General features: G+C 34.9%; 2 protein-coding genes across 3 annotated transcripts; one reads left to right on the top strand and one right to left on the bottom strand.

Moving 5' to 3' along the window:
• Positions 1–553: 553 nt before the first annotated feature.
• Positions 554–11,196, top strand: LOC115953117 (delta-1-pyrroline-5-carboxylate synthase-like). The gene is made up of 20 exons (XM_031070623.1): positions 554–738; positions 2,180–2,251; positions 2,439–2,542; positions 2,687–2,789; positions 3,213–3,374; positions 4,134–4,411; positions 4,789–4,942; positions 5,118–5,282; positions 5,414–5,491; positions 5,781–5,870; positions 6,916–7,002; positions 7,130–7,216; positions 7,292–7,388; positions 7,461–7,564; positions 7,723–7,798; positions 8,529–8,679; positions 8,798–8,866; positions 10,130–10,196; positions 10,298–10,368; positions 10,730–11,196. The coding sequence occupies exons 1-20, from the start codon at positions 673–675 to the stop codon at positions 10,809–10,811; spliced, it is 2,163 nt and encodes a 720-aa protein (XP_030926483.1). The 5' UTR covers positions 554–672; the 3' UTR covers positions 10,812–11,196.
• Positions 11,197–12,118: 922 nt separating this feature from the next.
• On the bottom strand, positions 12,119–14,419 carry LOC115953399 (NADPH-dependent aldo-keto reductase, chloroplastic-like). 2 transcript variants are annotated; one of them, XM_031071036.1, is made up of 8 exons: positions 14,312–14,419; positions 13,957–14,097; positions 13,778–13,828; positions 13,549–13,625; positions 13,289–13,376; positions 12,896–13,171; positions 12,550–12,795; positions 12,119–12,424 (listed from the first exon to the last, which is right to left on the bottom strand). In XM_031071036.1, exons 2-8 carry the CDS (start codon positions 14,086–14,088, stop codon positions 12,338–12,340), a joined length of 957 nt encoding a protein of 318 aa, XP_030926896.1. In that variant the 5' UTR covers positions 14,089–14,097; positions 14,312–14,419; the 3' UTR covers positions 12,119–12,337. The 2 variants fall into 2 exon arrangements, with proteins under 2 accessions (XP_030926896.1, XP_030926895.1); XM_031071035.1 differs by lacking the exon at positions 14,312–14,419 and adding an exon at positions 14,213–14,305.
• Between the last annotated feature and the right edge of the window lie 491 nt (positions 14,420–14,910).

The following is a 14,910-nucleotide window of genomic DNA, read 5'->3' on the forward strand; positions in this document are numbered from 1 at the left end:
GCACCACATATTCAGCAAACAGAAGGTAACAAATTCTATGGTTTTTAATTGGGTTAAGATTTTTTAAACCACTTATTATTACTACTAATTGTACTACATAAACTACAAAAAATTGATGTAATAATAAATGTAATAAGTAAGTTTCAACTTTCAACTACATAAATTTAAAAATTTTTTGATTGGTATCTCAAAAATTTCTTTTTTTTTTTTTTTTTTTTATAATGAGATGAGATTTTTAAAAAATTTGGGGAACTTAAGCTTAAGCCTAAGCGTTGAGCTGCAATTCAGTAGGATTAAAGAGGATGGGACAGTCACCAAACCTTAGTGGGAGCTAAAAAACAAAATAGAAGGAAAGGAGAGGTGACTCAGCTGAGTTCTTTTGTCAGTTTGTGGAGTCACGAGAGGAGGGTGATCATTAAGATCCTATTTTTTTTATGTAACTCTAACATTACCTGTGGGAGAAACAAATTAGTCTATGAGGAAACTCGTTCACGTGGCATAGTTGCCACGCCTTACGTATCGTTGAGAACCTCTGTAGCAGTATAAATAACAGCCACCCATAAACAAAAACAAAAACAAAATCACACAAAACACAAAAGATCATTGCTTTTTTTCTCTTACAATTATTGGTGGTGGCTCTTGAACAGTCTTCTTGCTTTGCCTCTGATACATATGATAATGGACTCCATGGATCCTTCTCGAGCTTTTGTCAGGAATGTCAAGCGTCTCATTGTTAAGGTGTTATACCCTTTCAAGCGTTATATATGTTTATCTTCTTCTCTGCTGTAATCTTTGCTTTTCATTATGTTTGTTTGTTTGTTTTCGATCATATGTGGGGCTTTATGTTCCATTATTCTTGGTGTTTACAAACACAAACACAAACATCGCACTTTTATAGACCCTTTAGTGCCATTTCCCTGTTTAAATATAGGCATGACTGTGTATTGTACACTGTTCCTATATATAATCTATTTTATGTTATAAATGTGAACATTAATAAAAATAGACATCGCGTGTAAAATTAGAGACGTTGTGTGTGTGTTTGCAGCGTATATCAATGATTGTGTGTAAGACCGATTTCTCTTTAAATATTGTATCTTTGTATGACAACATCGGCTATGCATGGCGTATAAAACGTATTTTGGGGAAGTTCATTAATTTTATCGTGAAAATAAGGTTACCCATATTGATTTTGAACCCACAGATCCTCTATTTCAAGTCTTCTTTATTTGAATCCTTTTCTGCACGTGACATACATAGCCAAAAAAAAGAAAGCCGTAGAAAATAAAATTTAAAGGTAAAATCTTTTAGAAGTAAAAAAAGAAAAATTTAAGGTCGAATTTTTTTTACAAAATCAGTTGTGTTAGAACTTAGAATGTACTCATTTTGCATTTCGGACTTAGGAACTTTGAACTCCTATTTGTGGTTTTTGGGAATCTTATTTTGTCATCATTGTTGTTGCTATTATTAGTATTATGATTATGATGATGATGATGCAAGGTTTTCGAAACATTGCTTATACTGTGGGATTGTTTCTGTGAGTTTGAGACAAAGTGTACTGATAGATAATGCAACTAAAATGGCACACATACTGGAGATTCCATTTGTAATGACATGCCCAAGTTTCATGTTTACTGAGGAAATATTAATTTCGACAAAGTTCAAGTGTAGTATAAGAAGCTGGAATACATTTTCAGAATCTAGCTGCATCCTTGCCCAACTAGTTCCAGATTGGGGGTATATATGAACACTTCAATAGTGAAGAAAAACATCTTTTGTTTTGTTTGTTTTTTTAAACTATAGCAATATCTTTTTTTGTGATTATGACTAAACATCATTGATTACTCTTGCATATCTAGAAGCATTGTCTTGCATCATTGAGGAACACTGTGTTTTATTGAGGGGGAAAAATGAGGAATACCCCCCTTCCCCTTTTATTATTATTATTTTTTTTTTTTCATTTTGCAAAGCTTCTATGTTGTGACAATTAATTATGGTTTATGATTTCATATTTTTTTGCTGGAAAGTTATTCAATTCTTGCATGAATGGTGGGTTCCATTATAAATTAATTTAATACAATCCAATATTATGTGAGATGAGAGAGTATTGCTTCTGAAGCACTCAATAATTGCTTATGTTTGCTAATTATTTTGGTTTGATTTGTTTGGATCATTAAAGGTTGGAACAGCTGTGGTTACTCGAGGGGATGGAAGATTAGCACTTGGCAGACTAGGGGCTCTCTGTGAGCAGGTATGTTATTCTATTGAATTGGAGAATGGTTTTTGTTTTTTCTTCATTTTTAACTCTATTGGTGTCAAAATGGGCAGCTTTCCAGGACTTCTGAAAATCAAAATTATTCTAAAACAATCTCATAATAATTGTAGTTTTTGTGGCTGTTAACGTTTTTCGCACCCCATAACCAATGAAATCCATACAGCTTAAACAATTAAACTCTGGAGGCTATGAGGTCATTTTGGTGACTTCAGGTGCAGTTGGCCTTGGACGCCAAAGGCTTAGATACCGGAGAGTGGCTAACAGCAGGTCATTACAATTTCCATTTGCTTTAACACGCACGTTTATACTTGAATACCTTGTGACCTGCAATTTGAGTGAGATATTTATACTGACCATTTTGTGTTATTCATATGACAAAGTGAAATTCAAGAATCCATATATGTTTTGCAGCTTTGCTGATCTCCAAAATCCGCATAATGGCTTTGATGGAAAGGCATGTGCAGCTGTAGGGCAGAGCAGTCTCATGGCTCTTTATGATACCATGTTCAGCCAGGTACAAATATATTTTCTATCTCACATTGGATTTACATTTGAAAGTGCGCTTGTCTAGTGCTTTTTTCTGTTCTGAATTACTTCACACGTGCTTTAGCAGGTTAAAAAATATATTACACTTCCTGCACTGTCTTCCCCCCCCCCCCCCCCTCCCTCCTTCCCCCTCCCTGCTCTGAATTGTGGAACTGGATCCTCTGGAGAGTTCTGTTTCATAGTTAAGATTTTTTTTTTAATTTTTTATCTTATAGTGTATGGAATGTCATGTCATTTAAAAATTTAAATGACATGGCACTGGATACACCTCTAGATATGTAATATTTAATCTAAATCATGAAATGGGTCTATTTCAAATGGAAATGATCGAAATACCTGATGTGCATCCTCACTTCTTGTAAGTGCTAATATAGGGCTCTTATATATGCAGCTTGATGTGACTTCTTCTCAACTTCTTGTGACGGATGGCGTTTTTAGGGATAAAGGTTTCAGGCAGCAACTTTCTGACACTGTGACCTCATTATTAGATCTGCGGGTTATTCCTATTTTCAATGAAAATGATGCAGTGAGTGATAGGAAAGCACCATACCAGGTATGTAATCCTTTTGTTTGCCTCTACTTAAGCATTTGACATTTCAATTGGCTCTGCAAGTTGTTTATGATTTTCTTTCTTCTACTTTTTGTTCCTCTTTAGTAGGGAGTTATCTAATTGTAATTTATCATCTGATTTTTCTACTGCTTCTGTTAATTCTTGTACTCAACAACCAATGGCTGAAGTAACCATCATCAATGGCCTTTTGGTTTTCAATCAACCTCAAGTCAAGTTCTAAACCAGGCTAAGAACCTCATCAATAATGATTGTTTGGGTTCCAACCAGGCTTGAGTCATATTCTAACTAGGCCAGCCATATGGGGCTTGATCTAAAACATATCTCCTATTTTGTATGGATTTCTTTTTATCAATATACATGTAACTGAAGAAACTTTAAGGATCCCTTGAGTTATCATAATCTGTTGGCTGAAAATACATTCATGATCTTCCTTTTTGCCAAACATGGTGAAAGTAAACCAACACCAGTAATGATTAGACATTCTCACTCACTTGGTGCACACACAAATCTTTGTGTTACTCAATTTTGTGGACAATACTTGGTGGTGGTGGAAAAGTAATTTTCCTGGGCTTTTTTTTAAAAAAACCTTTGAGGCCCAAGCTCCGATATATGTGAATTGCACGACATAAATTGCTTTTGTTAATTTGTGCCAATTTTTTGTAATTAGATTTTGATATCAATAATCTATATTCCCTGTTTTAATAATGTGTCTTTTTATTCTGACTGTAAGTATCATTGCAGGATTCTTCTGGTATATTTTGGGATAACGACAGTTTGGCAGGTCTATTGGCTATGGAACTAAAAGCTGACCTTCTTGTTTTGTTGAGTGATGTGGAGGGCCTGTATAGTGGTCCTCCAAGTGACCCAAAATCCAAGCTAATCCATACATATGTCAAAGAGAAACATCAAGGGGAAATAACATTTGGAGACAAGTCCAGGCTGGGAAGAGGGGGTATGACTGCCAAAGTTAATGCTGCTACTTGTGCAGCTGATGCTGGTATACCTGTTGTTATTACTAGGTATTATTCTATCATTTGCTTGCGTAAGTATATAATATTTAAGAGTGTGGTCTAAAGATACTTTTCCTGGGAAATAAAAAATCTTGAACGTTTATTGTTTTCAGAGCTGGAATGTTAACGAGCCAGTGAACTCATGGTTCAGCTGTTAGATTGTTAGAATCACCAGTTGCAACCATGTTGTCATGGAAGAATTTTTTTTTCTTGTCTCAGTTACTGACTTAGAGGAATGGGCTTGAAAAACTGATGATTTAAGCAGAAAGATACTGATTAGCAGCTATGCTCAAGATACCAACAACTAATCAATCTTTTGCTTCTTAAGATGTTATATACTGTTCTTGGTTACTCTAAAATGATTTTAAAACTTTTTTTTTTTGAAGTGGCAAAGCCACAGACAACATCTTAAAAGTACTTCAAGGAGAGCGTATTGGTACTCTTTTTCACCAAGATGCACATTTATGGACTCTAGTTGGAGATCAAGTTGGTGCACGTGAGATGGCAGTTGCAGCTCGGGAATGTTCTAGACGGCTTCAAGTAAGTCACATCATGTTTTCTTCAGTTTGGCAAAGCCTGGGGTTGCTTGTGTTACTATAAATTCTCCTAGGCGCTCAATTTTGATGTCCTTATGTACTTTTGAATACTTCAATATAGTATCATGAAGGTGGTCATATTGACAACTTCAATATATTTTATGGATTTCTCACCATAGGCCTTAGAAGCTCATGAAAGGAGGAAAATATTGCTGGACATAGCTGACGCTTTGGAGGCAAATATAAGTGTGATTATGGCTGAGAATGAAGCTGATGTTGCTGCTGCAGAGGAGTCTGGATATGAGACATCACTAGTGTCTCGTTTGGCTCTAGAACCCAAGAAGGCAAGTGCTTGTTGAGTACCAGATTTATATTTTGATATGAGCATATATTTAGTATTTTCTTCTATGTAATAATTCAATAAAATGATCTCTTTATCAAAAAAGTCTCTCATTTTAGTCTTTGTATTGTTCAGATCTGCGCTCTTGCAGAATCTGTTCGCAAACTTGCAGAGATGGAAGAACCTGTTGGTCGCGCTTTAAGTAGAACAGAGGTCAGGACTCCTTACTGAATTCTGTTTATCTGATAAATGAAATCAAAGCATGGAAAATGCTTTTAGGGGTTTTACACCCTTTTAAGTTCAAAGATAATAAATCAGAAATGGTTTCTAAGAGAATTATGCTGCTTTCTTGGGAGGTTTAGGCTTTGAATTAAAATCAGCATGTTACAAACAAAAATAAATCATGTTTATCTTTTCACCAATAAAATAGGTTGTGTATTTGATTATCAAGAAGTTCTTTGATCATCATATTGGCACTTCTGATGACTGCTCTTGCATTCAGCTTGCAGATGGGCTCATTTTAGAGAAAAGATCATGTCCTTTGGGTGTCATCCTGGTTATTTTTGAGTCTCGACCTGATGCTCTAGTTCAGGTGAAAGTCAAAATCCCTTCTTATGAACCCCCCAGCATCTATTAATTGCTAAAGATGTTTAAGATGACCTATATGAAAAGATATTTTTTAGTCGAGTGGTTCATTTTTTAAAAATATGTTTGTGATTGACCAGAACTTTTCTGTTTTATAATAGTATTTATGGGCCAGAACATGCATATTACCTTGCCTGAACCTTAAATAATTGGTGTGGATGTTCTCGGAAAGGAATTGCAAAGAATGATGTGTGTTGAGGGTGAGATGTTTCTTGGACCACATGCTGAGCAAAATTTTCTTGAGTCACCCCTTCACTTGGGTGGATAAAAATGATTATTGTTTATAAAAGAAAGTAAGAGGAAGAGTAACAGAAGAAGGGAAAGAAGTCATGAGCACCTGAAGAAAGCTTCAAGCTGCAAATCTCAATTCAAGAAGCACCTACAGTAAAAGAAAATTACAGTTATTCATAGATTAGAAACTTATAATTCCAAAGATCAAACTAATCTGTCCATATTTTAAATCCAATTTGAAGCAAATATCCCAATGAATAGCATGAACAGTGGCTTACCATTGTGATTAGAAACATCCTACCATTGTAAGGAATAAATAAAAAATATAAATATTAGAAGACTATGTCCTAGGTACTACCATGAAGTGGAAAGTTCTTTTTGATTTACAGGGGCTTAGTAACTTTTGTTTTAGGTGTCCAAAGATGACACATTATGTCTAATATGCCAAATGAAGGTGAGGGTGTGGCATCTTTGCTCTGCTGAATACTTAAGATGTAGAAACAAATAAAACTCACTACTGAGCTTATATATTCTCTATATGCACAATTCTCATGCATGCCTGCAGAAAACTTTTAACCCTTGTTATCTGTTATAGGTATCATTATTATTATTCCTTTGAGTTGGTAAGCAGGGAAAATAGTAATCTGACAAGTTGTGAGCAACTGGATGAACTTCAAGCTTATGGCTACAAAGGTTTTGTTGTTAGTTTGTGTTATTCTATTGATTGTTTGACAAAGCTCCTTTATCTCATTCTGTAATAGATAGCTTCACTAGCAATTCGAAGTGGGAATGGTCTACTGCTTAAAGGAGGGAAAGAAGCCAAGCGATCAAATGCAATATTGCACCAGGTTTGACTTTGTAATTTCAGGCAGTATCTTCTTGATTATTTTGGAGCACATCATTATCTGCTTTTCCTTATATTTATTTTAATTTTGGTTTCCTTGTTCCTTTTTTCTCATTTCCTTACTTCTATAGGTCATTTGTTCAGCTATCCCAGATACTGTTGGTGACAAACTTATTGGACTTGTGATTTCAAGAGAGGAGATTCCTGATCTGCTCAAGGTGGGTACTAACATCAGACACTTTTGAGGGTTCTTGTAAACAGTTGGTTTTTAACCTTTTTTTGTACTGTCACAGCTTGATGATGTGATAGATCTTGTGATTCCCAGAGGCAGTAATATGCTTGTTTCTAAAGTCAAGAGTTCGACGAAAATTCCTGTTCTTGGTCATGCTGGTAAGAGGAATAAAATTAATTTTTAATTTACAAAATAGAGCTTCTGGTTAAGGTGAAATTTTTACTATGCAGATGGAATTTGTCATGTTTATGTTGATAAGTCGGCTAATATGGATATGGCAAAACGTATTCTTCATGATGCGAAGACAGATTATCCTGCAGCCTGTAATTCAATGGTATTTTCAGTTTTTCTGTTTACATTTCATGTGACTGACCATCATTTTTTGTCAATCAGTGTCTAATGGATTGTAGCAGTTCTGGTTCTTTCTGCAGAATAAACTTCAGTCTGTATTTTCTCTTATTAAGCTATCTTGGATTTGTTATTGTGTCTCAGGAAACACTTATTGTGCACAAAGATTTGCTGAGTAATGGTGGGCTCAATGAACTTATTTTTGATCTCCAACGCGAAGGTATGATCATCTGTGTAAATGGCCATCTCTTAAAAAATTGCACCTCAGTTTATAAACTATATCTCTTTTTGATACCGTGTCATGGTGTTTGAAGAATTTTATTGAATAGTTCTAGTAATTTGATGGTCAACAACCAAAATTTTATTCTATACTACACTGCAAATCCATGGGAATATCTTCTTTGTGTCTTCATATACAAACATTCTACGAACCTACATGTCATGATATAATATTATGATCATTATATTTTTATTTTTTATTTTTTTATTTTTTGAAATAACAATAGATTTATGAAATCATAATGATGCCACACATTTCTACAACAACTGGCCCAATGGTTGGACCTGTGATCCTTGATCTGATAACTTCTATGCATTGATGAATGATCTGGTTTTTAAAACAATAGTCAAAAGTAAGCATTAACCTTTGGCCCTTAACATTTTCAAAGGAGAATTTGATACATAACAATAAGATTCGTCTGTATCAGTATCATTAACTGGAACTTTAAAATTTCATTTGCTCATATTTTGCTGCTACAGAATCCAATTTTACGTTTGGCTTCTTTAATGCACTTGAAGGTATATTCTGTTTTTTGCTTGAATTGTTTCATAAAGTGAGTTGGATTCAAAATTTAGGCATATTAGCTACCTCCAAAAGATAATTACTAAGAAAAATTCAACATTGATGAGTTCAGAGGGATTCTCCACTAATGCAAGTTCATCTGTTGCAGCTGTTACTCTATATGGTGGACCAAGAGCAAGCAGTTTGTTAAATATTGCAGAGGCTTGTTCGTTGCATCATGAGTACAGTTCAATGGCTTGCACAATTGAAATTGTGGACGATGTGTTTGCTGCCATTGATCACATACATCAATATGGAAGGCATGTTGGCATACCTCAAATTTTCACTTTCTTTTATTTCTATTTGTGTATATCTTTTTAGGTGAATGTTGTAATGATTGATTCTCTAATTCTCTTCTCTCCCTCCCCTTTATTGCAGTGCTCATACTGATTGCATCATTACAGAAGATACTGAAGTTGCTGAAATTTTCCTACAACAAGTTGACAGGTAGGTTGCCTCTTGCCAATAGATCAACTTATGGTATAAGATAGAATTAATAGAATATCTCATTGGCTTCCTCTCAAAAAATTTTCTGATGGACTAAAATCATTGCAGCCACTCTTTGATGTAATAATCATACAACAATTTTGACTTGTGATGTTTGGGTAGTAGGTAGACCATATAATACCGAGAGGAAAAAATGGTTTTGTGTCATGTCATCTCCACTAATGCTGGTAACCACTAACCCCATCCATATCATCATTGCTCGTAGCAAATTTTAGGCACCAAACCTGATTTTCACCATTCACCACCTTATGTCCTACCCATTATAAGTAGATTGGACCAGTCCCCAGCAATTCAGACCATTCATTAAACCATCTCTACTTATGGTAATGCCTCTAGGCACAACAGTGGAAAATTTGGTGCTAAAGGGTTGGTGACACAGCTATAGAGATGTAGGAACAAGTAAGCCCATCACATAGCCAAGCAGGTCAGCTCCTTAGCTAAGCTTTGGTATTTTAGTTAGTTTGAATACGGAGTCCAGCCTTAAGTTTTTTCTAGATATCTAAACTTTCTAAAAGTCCTTTGACTAGGATTTGACATTAAAACGAGCTTGAAAGATTAAGATCATATAGTTTCTATGACCTCATAATCAATTATATTTTAACTGTTTCTCTTAATCAGTAACTTTGCAGTTGTAGTTCACCAATTTCCAAGGGATGGAGACTTGGGTAATTAGGGATTCTTTTCTGGCAAATAGATAAATTTCATGTCTTTTGTCTTCATTCTCCATCCTTTTCAGAAGATCATAGGTAGGATATTTCTAGATTCTTGAATTTCTTAAAACCTAAGGAGCTCATTAAGTTGAGTTCCAATTTCATTTTTTGTCAATTGGATTGGAGGGCAACAGCAACTACTGTGGCCAAGATGATGCATCTGGTCCAAATACACTTTGTTAAAGTTTTTGATAAAAAGGAACTCTTCTATAAGAGATGGCCCCAAAAGTGCATTGTTGTAAATGATAAGGGTATTCTTCTATCTATATTTTATGGTGTCTTTAATGATTAAACTGATTTCTCCCTTTAAAGGATAGCTGTTGGAATATTTTTCCATTTTTGGTTATACCTTAAGATGAATTGATACCTCAAAAGTGATATCCCTCTTATAATTTTGCCCCATCAAATAAAGGGTTCACATTTCATACTTGTTGGTACCTGTATGTTCATATCTTTGCAATATGACCTCAGTCTCACTCTCGTAATTTAACAGTGCTGCAGTATTCCATAATGCAAGTACCCGATTTTGTGATGGATCACGATTTGGATTTGGCGCAGAGGTATGGGATCTTCAACAATCATAGTGTTTAGTACCGATATGATTGATTTTGTTTTATTTCCCTTTTTGATCTATTGTTGTTTCTGTTTAATTGCTGAGTAGGTTGGCATAAGTACGAGCAGGATTCATGCTAGAGGTCCTGTGGGAATTGAAGGACTATTAACAATACGATGGTATGGGAATTCTGCATGATATTTCTTAGGGTAAAACTTAGTCATAGTACCTTAGATGCAGTATATTAAGTTTCCTAATTACATTCAAACACTAAGATGCATTAAAGTTAATTGACCTTGGAAATGATAATAGTGTTTGTGCTTTCTTGGTCAATACAACCATATGTTTGAATTTAATTGGACAACCAATGTATTGTACTCGAAGTATTGTATCTAAGGTTTGCCCTATTTCTTGCTACCATAATTGAGTTATAATTTTCATAATATGATTGGGCATTGAAAATTAGTAGTCAATGTTCTTCAACAAAAATTCATTTTTGCACAGTTTGGTAATGATGAATCCTCTTTGTTGTAAGTGCAGGGTTTTGAGGGGGAGAGGGCAGGTGGTTGATGGTGGTAATGGAGTTACTTTCACACACAAGGATCTCCCTCTGGATTCCTAGTTGAGCAGGAAAAAAATAAAAACATTTCAGGCACTGCAAATTATGGATGTTTACCTTGTCATGCTTTGTATTAGTTTCTATGATAAAAGAATTATTCCCCTTTCTCGATTCTGTTAATCAGGATCACTTTGGGGGCAAAACTTGTGTGTAAGGTTCCTTTTTTAAATAAATGATTTTTAACCATTCATTTTCTAGAGCTTATGCCAGAATCCACCTTCCTGGTACGTATGTCTTTACCTTGAGAGGATCCGCTTCATAGGATTTAACAGAATGGCACCAGAAGAATGGTTAAAAAAAACAAGTATGGTAAAGTTAAAGTTGGAGCTAAATGACACCGGAAGAATTTAAATTAGAGCTAAATGACACCGGAAGAATATCAAATAAACAAGTATGGTCCAGTTCATTATTAGCCACTCCTAAAGATGTGTTTTGGGAAGTTTGAATTGGGTAGTGGGTAGTGGGTAGTGTAATATAAACATTGTTGTAACTCTGTTTTCTCACATAGTGGATTATTAGCCGCTCGCTGAGCTCCTATGGGTGTAGGCACACTGTTGAACTACGTAAATTCTGTGTGTTGATTTCTCTCCACTCTTCTTTAATCTAGGTGTGAACAGATTATTTCACTACAACCTCCATGAATCTAAATGGTAGTAAGATATGAGTAATTGACCAATGGCCAAGAAATTGCGGGAACCAAACACAATGATAGTCTCTTGATTATTAGAAAAAGCAAAAAACACTGCATAGGTTGTAAACATTTTCTTAAGTAGATGGATGGTTGCATATTAACTTAATGTGGATGGTCATTTTTGCCCCAATTGGAGTGTGCCATGATTTCATGCATTTTAATGAGCTTTTTCTTAAATAATTTTGCATATCTCCTCTCCCTCTCTCTCAATTATATTTTGCTAATAATGATTCTAACAACTATAAGTATGTGTATTATCCATTACTTCTATTCAAGCAGTTTATGTGCCTGCGGAAAATTTAACCGATCTTGATCCTGGCACGACATTTACACATTTAGATGCTACTACCATATTATCAAGAGGATTAGTTGCCAAAGGTATCCATCCAACAGTCGATCCCTTTAGATTTAATTTCAACTATTCTCCAACCTTTCGCTGATTGGTTGGGGAAAGGAGAGAAGATTATTCAAGTTTTAGATTTCCTGATTATTGCAATAGGTTTCTTAATAAATTGATTGTCTCAAAAGCTTAAATGGTTAGGAAATGGTGAAACTAATCATAACCAAAATTCTAACATGTGTTGTGGATTTAAAACTTACAACCACTGAAAAAGCTAAATAAATAAATGATTGAATAACAGAGAATCATTATTGGAAATTTGTCTCTGCGTTGTCTTACAAGAATTCATAAAGGTTCAAAGAAATCCAAAACACAAGAATGCTTTGAAGGATGTCTACTACATGAGAACCCTGGTTTCCTTAACAAACGAGAACTCAATAGCATAATAATCCCAGGGTTTCTGTTTGATCAAATAAAATTGAAAGAGTGTTTGTCATATCATATTTCACCATCCCAGAGTTCTTGGAGGCCTTTGTAAGGACTGAGAGTCTCGTGGATTGCAAATTCCCCTCGGAGGAGCCTTTGCTGTATCACACACCAGCGAGAGAGATATTAGTGGACAAGTTAATTTGTCTTTAAAATATATATATATATATATATGGTTGAACGCATGCAAGCCTGTGAATTGCATTGTTTTGAAGCATACATACCTGGTGGATTTCTGATAATTTTGAGAAGAGTTCAGGAGGAATGAACCAATCAAATAAGCTCAAATTCTCCTTGATCCTAGATTCATTTACACTCTTTGGAAGGACACTGTGGCCGCTCTGGAGACCCCAACGCAGAGATACTTGGGCTGGCGACTTGTTAAGCTTTTCAGCAATTTCAATCAATATTGGTTCCTTCAAGACTTCCCCCTTTACCCATGACCCTGGAGATCCCAGAGGAGAATAAGCCTAGAAAGAGAAATTGCATTAGTGACATAAAGAAACAAGTCTTAGCCTGTACAATTTCCCAAAAAATCAAAGTGGTTGAATATAGTTTACGAAAGTACACCGTGAGATGAATGCCAGTTGATTTGCAGAAGTTGTGAAGTGCAGGCTGCTGCCAGACAGGGTGGCATTCCACTTGAACGACTGCAGGTGGAACTTTTGCATGTGTGAGCAAGTCCTGCAGCTTCTTTGTTGAGAAGTTGCTCACTCCAATCGCGCGTGCTTGACCGGATGCATAAAGACCCTCCATTGCATTCCATGTCTCTGGAAGACATAAGGGAGCCATGACTTCAGGGGCGAACCCTTGTGAGCCTGGCTTTGTTCTAATTGGCCAATGTATCTGTAGCATATAAATTCAACAGCCATTTCAATTAGTTTATCATTGCACTTCTAGTTTATAATTTCTGTAGGACAAGACATACAAAAATCTGAGATTGTGAAAGTACTAGAGGCATACAAGATATAGATCAATGTATTCCAGTTGTAGATCTGCCAAACTCTTGCTCAAAGCCTTTGAGACGTCTTCTGGAGCATGAGAACTACACCTGCAGATATTGTAGTTCAGAGTCAGAAGAGGTAACAAGAATCTTTAACACATTGAAAGGCCATAATGGGTTCCAAGCAAATCACTCAAGCTGAACTAATCTGTATATTCTGAATAAAAAAAAATCAGCATTATAGATCAAATTGAAAACAAGCATGAGGTGGAACAGATACCATAGCTTAGATGTGATAAACAACTCACTACGCTGCACTACCCCTGAGGAAAATAGTTCCTTCAGTGCCACTCCTACCTGCATCACAGCAAATATAACTCAAAAAACTTAAATATACACAAAATTTTGCACAACAAGCACATGGAGATCAAAGAAAGCTGATGAAATTGATAGTGGCTGGTGGGTTGTACATAAAGTGGTCGGATGTAAAATTAGAAAGCAAAGTATACCTCTTTCTCATTGTCATAGACACTAGCACAGTCAATATGCCTATAACCAGCCTGCACAATTGGAAAACAATTTCTGGGCAAATTAAAATAAACCATACAATTTTTTTTTTTTTTTTTTTTTTGGGCATAATGGTTTGAAAAGAAAGAACCATTTCAAGAAAATATTGCAAAAAGAGAACCTTGACTGCGGCAATGACAGCTTGACCTACAACACCTGGAGGAGCTTTCCATGTTCCAAGACCAACAGAGGGGATCTTAGCTCCAGTATTAAGATCAAAATAAAAAGGTCCATGTCTAGCTTCCTGATTCATTTCTTCTCCCTGATAATTAAAGAACAAATTCAACTTCAAAAAGAAAAAACAAAAATAAAAACAAAATTCATTAAAAATAAAGAAAATGAACGTCATCAACAACAACAACACAGGTAACATGTACTTTCAAGTGCAGTTAATTCAGCAATATTTTTGGAGCCAAATGCACCTGGCCAGGCCCAACTTTTTCTAAGAAATGTATGGATAATGTTTTAGTCTAGACCTTCAAGGCATACAAGTAGGTATTTTCTTCTTGGAAATCCTTGTTCCTGGGCACTTCTTCAAGATTGGAAAAACTCCAAAAAGCATTGAATGCGTCATTATCCTAATCTACATGTACATTTTAGTTAAAAAAGCCCATCAACTAATCTTAGTACTCAATAATTGATACTATTAGAAAATCCATTCACATCCCAAATTTGATTATCTAAATATGTTAAAAAATATTATGGAAATTACACAAAATAATAATTAGATGTAATTTAATTTTTTAAAAATTACAATATGTGTCATTTTGTTATTCATGGAACTATTGCAACTTATTAATTTCCGCATTTTGTTACAAAGGCAACACTAACTTTTATTTATTTATTTGTGAGATTTATATCAAATTTTTTAATTACATTTCGTTATTGCTAATAAAAAATTTATCCAATATCCTTTTTTAGACTTAATTAGTTTTTTTTTTTTTTAGTTCTTCATATCCAAATACATATTTTATGGTAGAAATTTATAATAAATAAATATTTACAAATAAAACAAAAGCTATCTACAACAATAACAACAAAATCTTAGGTACAAATTTCTTTCGGGCTGCTATGG

This window comes from Quercus lobata, chromosome 7 (assembly GCF_001633185.2).
Source record: "Quercus lobata isolate SW786 chromosome 7, ValleyOak3.0 Primary Assembly, whole genome shotgun sequence".
NCBI classification, from domain to species: Eukaryota; Viridiplantae; Streptophyta; class Magnoliopsida; order Fagales; family Fagaceae; genus Quercus; species Quercus lobata.